General features: G+C 50.2%; 1 protein-coding gene across 3 annotated transcripts in view; it reads right to left on the minus strand.

Annotated features, from left to right (window-relative positions):
• Positions 1-323: 323 nt before the first annotated feature.
• CBX5 (chromobox 5) overlaps positions 324-15,433 on the minus strand; it is a 67,731-nt gene continuing 52,621 nt past the window's right edge. For all 3 annotated transcript variants that reach the window (XM_042842239.2, XM_005307704.4, XM_042842238.2), the window contains one exon: positions 324-9,787. In XM_042842239.2, the coding sequence (XP_042698173.1) occupies positions 9,637-9,787 (151 nt within the window). In that variant the 3' untranslated portion in view covers positions 324-9,636. The remainder of the gene's footprint in view (positions 9,788-15,433) is intronic.

The following is a 15,433-nucleotide window of genomic DNA, read 5'->3' on the forward strand; positions in this document are numbered from 1 at the left end:
CTGCCCCTTATATCCCCACAGGACATTAGTCTGCAGGGCTGAGAAACAGCAGCTTGCACCAGCCTTGACTTCACCGCAGGGAACAATTTCCCGCTCCGAATGTGCCTGAAAGGACGCTGGTTAAGTTGGTGCAGCTCCACTAGCTTCCATGGCTCTAGTGCTTTGCACCAGCTTAGAATCTGGCCTGATGTGTCTTTTTCACCCACGTGACTGAGCGATGCACCAAGAGCAGGGGCTGTGTGTGGGGGTGTCTATGCAGGACAATTATATCCACACACACAGAGACAAGAGCAGGGGAGGAAAAACCACACAGGATCCTGTACTGAAAAGTAACCATTTATTAGAACCAATACAAGAGTATGAAAGAGTGCGAAGGGACAGGGGGCCTTTGTAACATGTCAGTCTCATGACGGGAAAAAAATCCCTATTTTAAAAACATCACCATTTAAAAAAAAGCGTAACATACATTAGCGGAGAGACGGGCTACACTACCGAACATCACATGATAGAGGGGAGAGCCGTGAGCCACATGCCGGCTCAGACAGACACTTTGCGCCACACAGTAGCGCCTGGCTAAGGTCTGGAGGACAGAGTCCCACTCTCTCCTGGCAAGTCAGTTCTAACAGAGAGACGGGTTCGAATGCTGCCCACGGCCCCCACCCCAACAGTGCTGTGCCACCTACTGCCTAGGCAACGCAGCGGTGACACAGCAAGGAAACAGATACCGCCTGGCATGTGGCGGGAGCACCCATGGGTCCTTCTCAAGTCTCTGCCAATCGCGCTTGATCTTGCAGCCCTTACTCACACCAAGCAGTGATTGGACGGCTGGCAGGAGAGAGGGTTGGGCCCATAGTTTAAAGTAACACTGTCAAATAATTTAGGACTAAAATGTGTCAGACCTTGAAATGATCCAGCCTGCTGAGCAATGGCTTCTGAACTCTCCAGGGGGAGAGACAGTCATTTTGTCAGAGATGTACTTTTTTTAAAAAGGGGGTTCACCCCCCCATTAAGGGGAGGGGGGAAACCATCAAAAATGTGGGAGCTGAACCCCTAAAATCTCAAATTGGCTAGGAAGGAAAGATGCCCCCAAATGTAATGGCAGGGGCTAGCCCCCTGGAATACTAGAAACTGACAACTAAAAAGTAGCCCTGTATTTTGCTGATTCACCCTCACAAGAGCACGGACTCTACATGTGTTCAAAAGGAGGCACATATGCTACAACAAAACAACTGCGCCGGGAGACTCAACACTAGGCTGAACTAAGGCTCTGTCTTCCCTCTGTATGTGGGATCAGAGCAAGTTTTAATCATTAGCAAATCATGCCTCACCAATGGACTTTTAATCAGGGGGGAGTCCAATTTATAAGAGGAAGACAATTGTCATGTTCCAGCTTAGAGAGGCTCAGCTGTGATCCCAGATAAAATTAGAACATCTGTGACAAAAATTCATGTGTTTAATTAAAACGTAATTAATTTCCCCTCTTCACTCGCAAGTTACAAGTCCTTGCAAGTGGTAGTCTCTATAGAACGGACAGCGAGGACAGACTGGAACTAGACTCTCTAAAAGTTAATCGTTGCCTTTAAACGCAGGCCAGATCCAACCTTTAGCACAAAAGACTTGAAATCGTTGGCAAGTGGCTTTGAGAACTGACTTGGCCTAAAAAGTGTCCACACAGAAGTGCTCAGTATATAAAAGAAAGATTTTTAAAAAAAACACACTAGTTACAAAGCTGGCCGGAGACCACGCCCATATCTCAGAATGCCCCCTCCCTAGATCCCTTCTATGTAACAACGACAAAAGAAATTTGACAAAAAGTTAGCGTTCTGCTTTGCCATAAAAAACACTATCAACACCAGGAACAGCAACTCGACGGAGGGAGGGGATTGGCCGAGGGGACCGTTTTCCGCAAAGAGGAGTGTGGACACGATACGTGTCGGAGGACTGCCCAGTGCAGCAGGGCTGGGGAGCATTGAGTTGGCACACAGAGTTCTAGCTGCCTTGACTGCACTGGGTTACAGCCACTTACAAGGGATTAAAATAAAGAGCAAGATGGGTCAGAAAAGCATGTCACCTGCCCACACCCCTGGATTCTGTGTGTTCCTGGACCACTGCCCTGGTGTGAGACCAAGTCCCCCTCAAAATGCCATTTTTAAACAGGTGCAGCAGCTGTGGCCTGTCCCCCAGTTTTATAGAAAACCGGGTTTTCTGCAGCCCCACCCGACTAGTGTTTGAATGTGGGTCTTGTTCAGTGACAACTGCACGTCAGGAGACCAGAAGCCTCAATCTGGGTCTTGGCAGATACAGAAGAGTGACTTCCATCTGCAGTGCCGCTTCCTTGCTGGGGGTGTCCCCCACTCCCATGAGTGGGTTCTCGCTCCTTTACCTTTGGTCAGGTTTGTCTGAGCAGGGGCAGAATTTAGGATCCAAGATTAAATGCTTTTCCATTCCCTTTCCGCATGCTGCATGCCAGCCCCGTTCCAGTCGGAGCTGACCCCGCTTTGTTTGAGAAAATGACCCTGGTCCCCCCACCACTACGAACCGAGTGTTGAAATGGCAGCTGGCTGGGCAATTGCTTTGACCTCCCTAGCTAGCATCAGACTTCAACTTGACAACTACGGTGCAACAAGAGGATCCCAATCCTGGTGTCCATCTCCCCACCCCAAACGTAGCACACACAAGGAGGAATCAGACCACATGCGACAATGGGAGGCATGCAGTACGTACTGCGTTCTCGGGGCTTCCTACAGCCTTGGCTTAGCCTTTCAACGGAGCTCCCCACAGATGATGGGTTAGCAGAAGAGCAGCTCCCACTGAGCAATACGCAGGATTGTGGAGAGAGGAAAATAGCAACACTTTGTACTTTAAAAATGCATCTGTGGATGGTAAATATTTGGTTATGCCACAGATGGCTAAGCAGTCACCGCAGGTATCCTTTCATCTGATGCCCCGGTGCTTTCTGCCAGCAGGTGGCTGCCTATACAGATCTGTTCAGAAGCTGCCCCATTAGCAGCAGCAATCATTAAAAAAGGGTAAAGAGAACAGGGTTTACACAGCAAAGGAAGGACAGAGTAATAGATGTGTGGGGGACATGATAGGGGGCTGAGGGCTCAGCACCCCCAACTCAGTCTCCCTCCTCACCCCTAATTCCTTATAGAAAGGGACTTGGAGCTCGTCTACGTGAACTGATTTTGCAGAACCAGTGTGAACACTTGTGTGGACAATTATCTCAGGTTGGCTTTAGCCAATTCTTAACAAGCTAATAAGTACATCCACACAGCCTTTCGCACTAGTTTAATGCGGTTAGTCTGTTACGGGCAGCTTGTTCACAGGCACTAAGCTGTTTTCTTGAGTGAGGGACACAATTTGAGAGGGCTGTTTGTGATAAATGGGGCCAAGGAAAAGGGTTGGGTTTTGGTTCCTGATAGATGCCGCAAGGAAAATGTCTCCTCTTTCAGATGGTTCATGCCATTCCAGGAATGGAGTCTGGCACTTAACCTCCTGCCCCGAACGCCCTGTGAGAAGAGGATTAGGACCAGAGTACTGCTCACAACTAGACATGTAGACTGGGACGCAAAATAAGCAATGCCTGGAGAGCTTTTCAGTCTAGCATTAAGTACACCTCTACCTCGATATAACGCGGTCCTTGGGAGCCAAAAAACTCTTACCGTGTTATAGATGAAACCGCGTTATATCGAACTTGCTTTGATCCGCCGGAGTGCACAGCCCCGCCCCCCAGTGGCGCTGCTTTACCACGTTATATCCGAATCCACGTTCTATTGGGTCACGTTATATCTAGGTGGAGGTGTATTTGGTTTCAGCCATAAACACTGTAGACCTCCCCCCGACCTACTCACAGTTTGCTAAGGGGTTTGACATCACTTCTTTACCCACCCCCTTACTCCCATGCCAGCTGCTGCATCTACTTTTCGATACCGGAAATCAGCAAAACAAAATCTAGCCAGAAGGGAAGGTGGCTGGCCAGCAGCAGAGAAACTTCCTCTCTGCGACAGGAAAAGCAGCAAGACCGAGCATTCGAGAGCAAGCGACTGGGGAGGTATCTGGGGCAGACTCGACAGGCAGAGATCTGTCTGGCACACGAGCTTGCAGGCAGCCCTGGCAGGAGATGACGCCACATCCTACACTGCCTGAGGCTACAACCAACACAATCTATTACTCTGTCTAGAAGCCACTTGGAATGCTGAAGCAACTTAAGAACCATTTTGCATCTCCCATAGGGGCATAATTCAGGCTGGAAGGGAGAAGACATAAGAGCTACCCTCAAGACTGACTGCTGAAACAGAGCCCTGACGTACCAAGCCTGCTGAGCCATGTGGCTCTAATCTGATTCAGATCAGGCTTTTTATCCAGAGCCAAGTTGCTGCTTCTATTAGAACATGCAGCGCAGCTAAAATGAGAGTCCAACCGGCTCACGGGAAGTATTTGCAACCAGCTCTGGTCACAACCAGTGTTCCCTCTAATTTTTCCCACACATGCGGAATGAATTTTGTTATGTGCACCAATATGGAGGTGATGTTGCACCATATTGGTGCATATAACAAAATTCGTGTGGTGGGGGTGGGGCTGAGGGCTTCGGAGTGTGGGAGGGAGCTCAGGGCTGGGGCTGAGTGTGAGGTCTTTGGCTGGGGCAAGAGATGAAGGGTTTGGGGTGCAGGAGGGGGCTGGGGCGAGGAGTGGGGGCTGGGTATGAGGAGTTTGGGGTGCAGGCTGCCTCTGGACTATGAAGGGAGAGAGAATTCCCCCCAGCTCTCTCTCCCTGCAGCAGCACTTGGGCTTGGGGGGAGAGGCGCCTTTCCCCACCACAGCAGCTCTGGTGCTGGAGCCACGGGATAGGCACCTCTTTCCTGTCCTCAGCAGGTCGGAGGGGCTGGGTTGCGGCTAGGGGAGGGTTGGCTCTTCCCTGTCCACGGCAGGTCCTGGGGGGCTAGGCTGGGGCACCTCTCCCCGGGCCACGACAGGTCCGTCTGCAATCCGGGCAGCCAGTGATGGTCTGCCGATTCGGGCTCCCCGTCCCTCACCGGCGGCCCGGAGGAATGGCAGTGGCTGTGGGCTCCTTTCCAACTCCCACCCCGTCACTGGCAGGCAGCTGATGGCTGCTGCCTGCCGGTGACGGAGGGCAGGGATGGAGAGAAAAATCCTGGGCCAGCCGGCTGACAAGGCCCCTACTAAGCATGGGTCAGGCACCATTATAAACCCGGTACTATCCAGGCTGGGCCGGGGTGCCGCAGCAGGTCCAGGGCTGGGAGAGAGGCATCTCTCCCCACCACAGACCTGAGCACCTGCATGGCGCTTAATAGGCTGCTGCACAGCCACGCAGCTTAGGATAGGTCTACACTACCTGGTAGTTCGGCGGCAAGCAAATCGAACTTCTGGGTTCGACTTATCGCGTCTTGTCTGGACGAGATAAGTCGAACCCGGAAGTGCTTGCCGTCGACTGCGGTACTCCAGCTCTGCGAGAGGAGTACCGCGAAGTCGACGGGGGAGCCTGCCTGCCGCGTCTGGACCGAGGTAAGTTCGAACTAAGGTACTTCGAACTTCAGCTACGTTATTCACGTAGCTGAAGTTGCGTACCTTAGTTCGAATTGGGGGGTTAGTGTAGACCAGGCCTTAGAGGGAACTTAGATCACAAACACAATCAATGGTGGATTTCACTAAGATTCGCTTCCAGAAAGCAAAGAGTGACGGTCTGTGCGGGAGGAAGGGGCCTGTCTCCTGCTAACAGTGCCTGTCCTCTGCATGCTGAGATCAAGCTCTGTGTTCTATAGCATTTCACACTGGCTCAGAGATCGCCAGCAGGCTCATCCACTCCCACGCATTTATCCACTCCCATCTGCAGCAGACAGTGAGGCACAGAAAGAGCATTAAGCCATCTTAACTTGCCACTCCTGCAGTGGTTCTCAACCTTTCCAGACTACTGTACCCCTTCCAAAGGTCTGCTTTCAGCCCCAGGTGGCGGGACTCATGCTTTGGCTTCAGCATGTCTGTTTCGCAGCTCTCCTGCTTGCCACCCCCTGTAATGCCGGCCCTGCACTTGCAATCCCCCATAACCCATCCTGTCACACCCAGGCTGAGAAACACGGATCTAGTATGTAGAGCCGTATAAACAAGTCATTGTCTGTATGAAATTTTAGTTCGTACTGACTTCGCTAATGCTTTTTATGTAGCCTGTTGTAAAACCAGGCAAATATCGAGTTGACTTACCCCCTGGGAGACCTCTGCATACCCCAGGGGTTCGTGTACCCGATTGAGAAGCACTGCTGTAGAGCAGCTGCCTTGCTCCCTCTGAGTTTGGTGCAGAGGTCTGTAGGAGGCTGGAGGCTGTGGGGAGAGGAAGAGGAGAACAGAGTTGGCAAGAATCAAGACTCCAGCGAATCACGGGCAGGCTGGCTGACTGCCTTCAGAGAAAAGAAATCCATGAAGAGGCAGGGATAAAGCAACAGCAGCAAGTCTGCCTGCTGGAATGGCTGGAGAGGAAAGGGAAGAACAAGGAGCTTGTGATGCTGGAGGTATGGGGGCCAGAGAAGAAGCGGCAGCCACAGGTTGACATGCCAGCAGCCTTTTCTATACCTGAGCCAATACCTGAAATCAGCGCACCAAGTGGTACAGACTGCAGCCAGGCTATGCTCTTGCATCCAGCCCTGTAAAAGCTTCCTTCAATATCCCCACCTCCCCCCACATTACAGGTGGGGAAGCCCTAAACTAATGCAGTTGGAAGGTAGCCAGCTGCTGCCATTACCTATTGTACCAACTACCAACTAGAGCAATTCACGTACTAGCATCAACGTTTAATAACATGCTACACCGCAATGAGCCCATGCTACCCAGCTCAGATCCAAAAACAGATGCATCAGGCTTAGCCCTAAACCTACGCAAATCCTAACCAAGTCAGAATGACGGGGACTTCCCAAACTCCTCCCAACGCATCATCACCACATGCCCTGGCTCTGGGAGCTCGCTCTGACTAGCCCAAGGTCACTCAAACCAAATTAAAAAGTGTCATAACCCCATAAAAACACACTCAATCTCTGTGGATTGTGCTGGTGCCAGAGATACCTGTGCAAGCCCCCCAGTTATTGGCTGTAAGACCACAGGCGCTTAATAATGAGCAAAGTCAGCTACTGAGATGCCAGGAATGCTGCTAAGCAGAAGCCTTGGAAGGGTCCCAGGGCCAGGAGCACTTCCCAGCGTATCTAAGAAGTGTGCAGCATTAGGCACATCAGCATTTCTACTCAGTGTGCTGGCAGCTGCAGCTTCGCTGGGCTGCTTGGCAGTGCGGCTCAGAAGGCAGATTTTTTTTTATTTCAGATCACTCTCAACACCAGCCAGGATGATGTAACTAGAAATATTGACCCTGCCAATGGGAACTTTCAAAAGTAATGATGTATTGAGTATGCCGCTTGAAGCAATGGCCATGCTAACCCTTTGCCGGCACACACCTCCAAAAGGCATGGGAGACGATAGCAGCTGCGTCAGTGAAGCGGGAATATCATTTAGTGATATGCGCTCAACTAGAAGTCATGTTAGAGAGACAGAGTGAAATCCGGGTCCCACGGAAGTCAATCAGAGCTCTGCCATTGATTTCTAGGGTGCCTGGATTTCCCCCACAGCACCTGAGCCGCTTGCAAGCAGAATTCATTCAACAGTGCGAACATTATACTGAGCGAGCTTGTGCTCAGAAGAGACAGACAAAGAGGCTGAGAACAAACTGCGTCACGTGCTCTAGAAAATCAGAACAAGCAAAACTCTGTGCCCACGGCACAGAACTAACAGAGTCCAAGGGCCAGGAAGGGAGTCACCACTGATAAAACTCCCTCTGCACCCAGTCTGCAGATATCCCCCAATGCCATTCAAGATTTCCAAGCTCACTATAAAGGGAGAGAATAAGGGTAGCAAAGGGGTGGGAATGAGGGAAGATAAACAAGAACAGGACCAGGCCTTTGGATTGAAGAAAGTCAGGATGCAACAATGTATTTTCATTCCAGAGAATGAACCCACAACCCCTTTCCAATTCATCCACTTGCAGGTCTCCACTTTATGCAATTAGCCTTTCCAAGCTACAGAGAAGGCCACAAAACCAACTAGCTCTCATTCTCGCAGGAGCTTTGCACGGGGAACGAGTCAACCAGAAACCAGTGTCAATACCACAATACCGTAATTTTATTACTTCTAGTCATCAAGGAGGACTCTGTTTGCACCATTGGTAGGGGGGAGCCTAAGACATCCGTCAGTTTCTGCGGGCAAGGAGATCGCCACAGGCAAGAGAGCCCAAGTCCAGCTAAACTACACAGTACATAGGATCAGCATGAAGAGTGTACATGATGCTGGAAAGCAAAAGGGGGCAGTTCTCCACTCTGGCCTCACCATACTCAGGGAGGGAAAGGAAAAAGGAACCCTGAAAGCAGTGCCTAATGCTGTCGGAGCTCAGTTCTGCTCCATCTTACTCGGCTGCCAGCTCTCTTGGGCAGCAGAGCGACTGTCCCAGATACCCATGCCTTGCAAAACGAGCACTCATCCCGGGAAACAGCAATGCCCTCTCTGCTCCACTGGCAGGTCCTAGAGCCTGGGGCATATGTTCCAGGGAGAAGTGCTGTGCACAGCAGACCAGATCAGCTCTCCACGTTTCCAAGACAGAGCTCATGCGGGAGGGGAGGAGAGGCCCTCAAGCGGAAAGCCACTTTGGTAACACAATGCTTGTGGCCTTTGAAGCAACAGCCAATGACTGAAATGGATCAGGCGCCTTGGCACAAAGCAAGGCCACCTGATACACTCACACCTACGGAAATACACAGCCCAAATGAGAAACGAATGTATACATACATACTGCATAAGATCATACAGAAGCAGTGGCAGGCCTCCACCTGCGCCTGACAGGGGATAAACAATCGCATTTAAAGTTAAGAAGGCTCTGCTTTCCCCACCTCCCACACATTAGACTCCTCCTAGAGAAAGGGGGCTCACTCTGCGTCTGGGAACCAATACTAATGCAGGCTGGGCTTGCAAAGAGAACACAGCTCGCCTGGAAACCATCCTAGGCACGAGACAGACTGGAAGGCATCACAACCCAGGACAACGGGTGTCCCTTGGGACGGAGTCCAGATGCACAGTCCCAACAGCACGTTACCAGTTATATAACAACACACAGGCCCAGCATACCAAGGCCACATTGACCATCTCAGGATGTTGCCCTGTGTAGCACTAGCAGGAGGGACTTCCCAAATGCAGACAGCTCCTCTCGCTTTCCCAGCCAACAGCCATTTGTGTACCTGGACAGGGGAACTCCAATTAGTTCTGTTTAGAAAGGGCATCGCTGCCACTCTTGGCATTTAAAGGGGCAAAAAGGGACCGAACCAAAGGGAACCAACAAGTCTATAAACCCCTGGAGGCTCTAAGAGGACGTGACAAGTCAAAACCGTTTTCTGGAGGGCGGGGGAGGAGGAGACAGGACACACAGCACATAAATCTTGTGGGTTTCACTAGAGATGAAGCTGAACATGAAGCAAACCATTTATGTTATGACTGAACCAATAACAAGGTTTCTCCTGGGAGCACAGTAATAAGCACATTTCAATGGATGTGGTCAGGTCGGGGGGATGTGTATGTACAGCTAAGGATGGCGCTTTAGCTTTTCGCTGCTTCTCTCTCTTTGTTTTCCGTGTCCTCTGGATACGCGTGCCAGGTCAGTCTCTCCTCATAAAACGCTATCACAATCTGCGGGCATTTCACATTGGCTTCCTTTGCTAGGACCAGGTCTGCTTCATCTGTGTCTTTCCTGAAGATTCAAAGAGAGAGTCTTACTATCCTTGTTAGCTCTGAGCTCCCACTGGCCAGCTTTCAACATTACATTAGAACCTCAGAGCTACACACACCTCGGGAATGGAGGTAGTTCGTAACTCTGAAATGTTCATAATTCTCAACAAAACATTACAGTTGTTCTTTCAATAGTTGACAACTGAACATTAACTTAATACAGCTTTGAAACTTTATTATGCAGAAGAAAAATGCTGCTTTTAACTATCTTGATTTAAATGAAACCAGCACAAACAGTTTCCTTACCTTGTCAAACCTTTTTTTTTTTTTTTTAAACTTTCCCATTATATTTTTAGTAGTTTATGTTTAACACAGCACTGTACTGTGTTTGCTTTTATTTTCTGTCTCTGCTGCTCCCTGACTGTGTACTTCCGGTTCCAAAGGTGGTGTGTGGTTGACTGGTCAGTTTGTAACTCTGGTGTTCGTAACTCTGAGGTGCTAGTGTAACAGGACTATAAAACTCTGCTGGGAGCAACAGGGTGCACATGCATGCACACAGATACCTCCCTCCTTCACAGGATGTGTGTCTGTCTCTTTACGTCAGGGGTGGCCAATCCATGTCTCCGGAGTCGCATGCAGCTCTTCAGAAGTTAATATGCGGCTCCTTGCAGCTGCAGGTTGGAGCTACAGGTGCCAACTTTCCACTGCTCAAACCCAGGCCTTGCCCCCACTCCACCTCTTACCCCAAGGCCCCCGGCCCTTCCTGCCCCCTCCCCTGAGCCTGCTGCACCCTTGCTCCTCCCCTGTCCATCCCAGAGACACGGGGAGGGAGGGGGAGGTGCTGATCGGCTGCCGGGTGGGAGGCGCTGGGAGCGGGGGGGGAGGGAGGGGCTGATGAGGGGCTGCTGACGTATTACTGTGGCTCTTTGGCAATGTACATTGGTAAATTCGGGCTCCTGCTCAGGCTCAGGTTGGCCACCCCTGCTTTATGTCTATATATGGCCCTTCTCACCACAATCCCTGAGCACTTCCCAGCCATTAATGGGTGTGATCTCCACAGCTCCCTTGTGAGGAAGGGAAGCATCGTCCCTATTTCACAGATTGGAACCTGTGGGGCAGAGAGACTAAATGACTTGCCCAAGGACACAAAGGGAGTCTGTGGCTGCACCAGTAATTGAACCCAGGTCTCCTAAATTCCATCCACTAGATTATCCTTCTCACTCGGTGTGCAGTTTAGTTGTGGACAGTGCCTTGAAAGCACATAGCACTGTGAATGTAGCTCATAGAAACAACTTTAGTCAGATGTTAATGCTAGACCATTAAGCAGCTTCTGTTTCTATGGAATGCTTTCCATTCCCATAACCACTTTAGCATGTGACTAAACACGGAGCACCCCAACTACCATTGGTGTTAGTGAGTTACAGCATTCCTTAGGAACTCTCCACAGTCCTGCTCTGGCTTGGGGACCAATACAGCACCCTTTAAATTTCTAGCTTTTATGCAGCACATACAGTCGTCTTTGGGGTGGAACAGCCCAACACAACGATACCCATATACGTAAGGCAAGAAATTTCCTGTTAAACTGTACATTCACCATAAACGTAAAAGAAGAAGTTACTCACTTTGTGCAGTAACAATGATGCTTTGAGATGTGTGTCCCTACGGGTGCTCCACTGTGGGTGTGCTTGCGTCCCTGCACTGCTGATCAGAGAACTTTGGTAGCAGTGTCTATTGGGCCCAGACGTGCTGTTTCTCCTCGTGCTGTGCTATGAGGCGAGTCAGCATGCGTGGGCTAACCCCCCTCAGTTCCTTCTCTACCGTGATCATTGACAAGAACTCTGAAGTAGAGGGGAGGAGGGTGGGTTATGGAGCACCCCCAGGGGTATACATCTCAAAGAACTATCATTACTGCACAGGTGAGTAACTACTACTTCTTCTTCAAGTAGTGTCCCTATGGGTGTTCCACTGTAGGTGACTCCAAAGCAGTACCCTTTCTGGAGGGCTGGAACTTCAGAGTTGGGTCAGTTACAGATGACAGTACTATGGAGCTGAAGGTGGCATTAGAGGAGGAGTCCCCAGTTACCGCATAATGTTCTGCAAAAGTGTGGACTGACACCCATGTGACATTATCTGATTAGAGTATAATAATGCAAATCATTGTTGCTACCACTGTTATATAATTGCAACGAATCTTATACAAAGCGTAACGCATGGCCAGAAAGGGTTAAGCAGCTCACAGGCTAAATGATCCAGAGCCAACCTTTAGAGACATATAGAGAAGTATGCAAATGGTAATTAGGGCCATTCCCTGGTAGATAGGCTAGAACTTTGAAATGCAAACCTATATTGTGTGACAAAGTTCCTCCTCTATCTTGGTGGGTCCTGCGCTTATTGGTGGATTTTCTTGCTGCAGAGATTCACCATGTGGGTTGGGGAACAGCCCAGAGACCTTCCCCTCTGGAAGAACCCACAGTCCAGGTCAATTGGGAGGTTTGGGGGGAACCCAGGCCCGCCCTCTACTCCGGGTTCCAACCCAGGGCCCTGTGGACTGCAGCTGTCTAAAGTGCCTCCTGTAACAGCTGCATGACAGCTACAACTCCCTGGGCTACTTCCCCATGGCCTCCTCCAAACACCTTCCTTATTCTCACCACAGGACCTTCCTCCTGGTGTCTGATAACGCTTGTGCTCCTCAGTCCTCCAGCAGCACACCCTCTCACTCTCAGCTCCTTGCACCTCTTGCTTCCAGTTCCTCACACTCGCACCACAAACTGAAGTGAGCTCCTTTTAAAACCCAGGTGCCCTGATTAGCCTGCCTTAATTGATTCTAGCAGCTTCTTCTTAATTGGCTCCAGCTGTCCTAATTAGCCTGCCTGCCTTAACTGGTTCTAGCAGGTTCCTGATTACTCTAGTGTAGCCCCTGCTCTGGTCACTCAGGGAACAGAAAACTACTCATCCAGTGACCAGTATATTTGCCCTCTAACAGACTCCTGTACCCCACTGGTCTGGGTCTGTCACAATTGTTAGAAATTAGAGGTGATACTAATTGTATGTGTGTACTCATATCTTGTTAGATGTTAGCCATGTAAACAGTTCAAAGGGAAATATTAACATTTAAATGAACTGTAAACATAGTGATATCACTGTATTCATCTCAGGGTGGAAAATGGGCAATTGCCTTATGATAATCCGTGTATCTAATTACCAGTGATGCTTAGGAAATAGGTCTACTTCAAAGGCCCCATAATTGCCTATTGTTCGCCTAAGGACTCCGAGCTGTCAAAGAAGACCCGGAACCTGTATAAAAACCCTTTGGGTCCTGATCCTTTTTATCTCAGATGTGTTTGATGCTTTATGAAGGGGAAGTTTAAGCCATAAGGCTGGGCTCTCCAGTCCTAATCTGGATCACGCTGAATATTAACATTGGACTATAACCTATGGACTAATTCTGAAAGAACTCTTTGCAAATACAAAACTCACCATCTATACTATGAATCTGATCTCAGAACTGTACTCATGTCTGTATGTATATTGATCTTTTAACCAATACTCATTCTTTTCTTTTTTAACAAATTTTAGTTTAGTTAATAAGAATTGGCTGTAAGCGTATATTTAGGTAGATCTGAAATATTCATTAACCTGGGAGGTAATGTGTCCAATCCTTTGGGATTGGTAGAACTTTTTTATATGATGAATAAGATTTTCAGTAATCCTCATCATATTTGACTTGGGTGTCTGGGTGCAGGTTTGAGGCTGGGTTGCTTTAAGGGAAAGGACAGTTCCCTGTTCCGTAACTGGTGTTCTTCGAGATGTGTTGCTCAGGTATATTCCACAGTAGGTGTGCATGCTCGCCACGTGCACCGGTGCTGGAAGTTTTTCCCTTAGCAGTACCCATACTGGGGGAGCCCCGCTGCGACCCCTGAAGTGGCGCCTCTATATCGTGCCATAAAGGGGGCTGCGCACTTCCCCCACCCTCAGTTCCTTCTTGCCGCCAGTGAAGGTAGTCGGAACTTGTGCTCCAGCATTGCTGCAGCGTCTTTCCTTAGTGGTACGATCTTCAACAGTTAGTTTCTACAGTTAGTGGCCTGGTTCGGGGCATGCCCCGAGCCCCAGGCTTGAAGTTGTGTAACTCCTGTCACAATTCCATGCCCAGAAGCGATCCACACTCCGAGTGTCTTCGCTGTCTGGGCGAGGCTCACATAAGTGAGCGCTGTAAAATCTGTAAGTCCTTCAAGCCCTGGACTAAGCGCGAATGTGAGATCCGACTCCGGGCCCTGCTTATGGAACCGGCACCAGCACCGGTGCGCCAACCTGACCCGGTGCCAGGCACCGGGCAAAGCCCCATCCACCAGTCGGCACCGCTCCCCTGCCAAAAAACAGGGCAAGACCCAGTGGTGCCGAGACAAGGACAGGGGTGAGACCGGACCCGAGTGGGGCAGCCTACGATCCCCCTCGGGACCAGACTCGCGTGGTGCAGAGTAGTCCGACCCCGTCCACTCGCGCCTCCCCGACGATGAGGATTCCATCGACGCCAGAAGCAGCTCAGGCAGCGCACGACATCCTCGTCATGCCGGTTCTGAGCGGGCCACCTGAGTTGGGGCCCCAGTCCCGAAGGAAGCCGCCGTTGGGTGCCCACCAGCCCTCACTGGCCAGGTCAGAGGTTGAGGTCCCTGCTCGATCCGTGGGGCCTTCCCGTAGCCCGCGTCAGACCTCCACTCCGTTGTCGGGGTCGCCTGGGAGTGAGTCGCCAACGTCTTCCTCGGCCTACAGGGGCCGGGACAGAAAGCGTTGATGCTCCTCGTCCAGCCGCAGTGATAGCAGGTGTCGACGCCATCGGCACCGCCGATCATACCACTGTGTTGTTGGCTTCTGGGTAACCAGTGAGGTATTATAGAAGCTGTTTTGTGCTGGCTTGGTAAATCTAAGTATTGGAATATTCACCAGCTTTGGGGATTACCTGCCCCTTTCTTTGCAGTTCACCTTAATTGAGTAACTTCAGCATGGCTCCCCAGGACTCCGGTCACAGCCCATGTCACACCTCTACAGAGCTCTGAGATAAGAACATTCTTGAAAAAGGCAACAGATGAGGAGATCAACCTTGTGGACTGTGTACAAATAGTATCTGGCGGGGTCATACTGCGAACTTGGTAACATTGTTTGATGCAGTTTGAGACCCACTTGGAGAGTCTTTGGGCTGATACTGGTGAGCCCTTGGATCTGTCTGCAATGGAAAGGAAAAGCCTGGGGAACTTTCTGAACGCTTTCATCCTGCCCAGGTAGAAGGCTAGGGCTCTCCTGCCATTTGGAGTGTGTAATTTAGCCTCCCCGTTGTCTTGGTGAGGCTTGGGATAGAAGGTTGAAAGATGAAAAAATTGGTTCATGCAAAACGGGGAGGTTACCTTAGGAATGAATTTTGGATGCAGCCTAAGCGTAACCTTGTCCTGAAAGAATACTATGAAGGGGGGAAGTGCCATCAGAGCCACTATTTCTCCTATTCTCCTGGCCGAGGTAATTGCTATCAAGAAGGCTGTTGTTACTGACAGGTACGTAAGCGAACAGGTGGCCATGGGTTCGAAGGGAGGCCTAGTCAGCCCTTTTATTAAGTCCCATGTGGGAGTAGGAAGTCGAGGTTGTGGAAGAGGTTTATTATACCCTTAAGGATCCTTTGGTG

The sequence above is a fragment of the Chrysemys picta genome, chromosome 22 (assembly GCF_011386835.1).
Source record: "Chrysemys picta bellii isolate R12L10 chromosome 22, ASM1138683v2, whole genome shotgun sequence".
NCBI classification, from domain to species: Eukaryota; Metazoa; Chordata; order Testudines; family Emydidae; genus Chrysemys; species Chrysemys picta.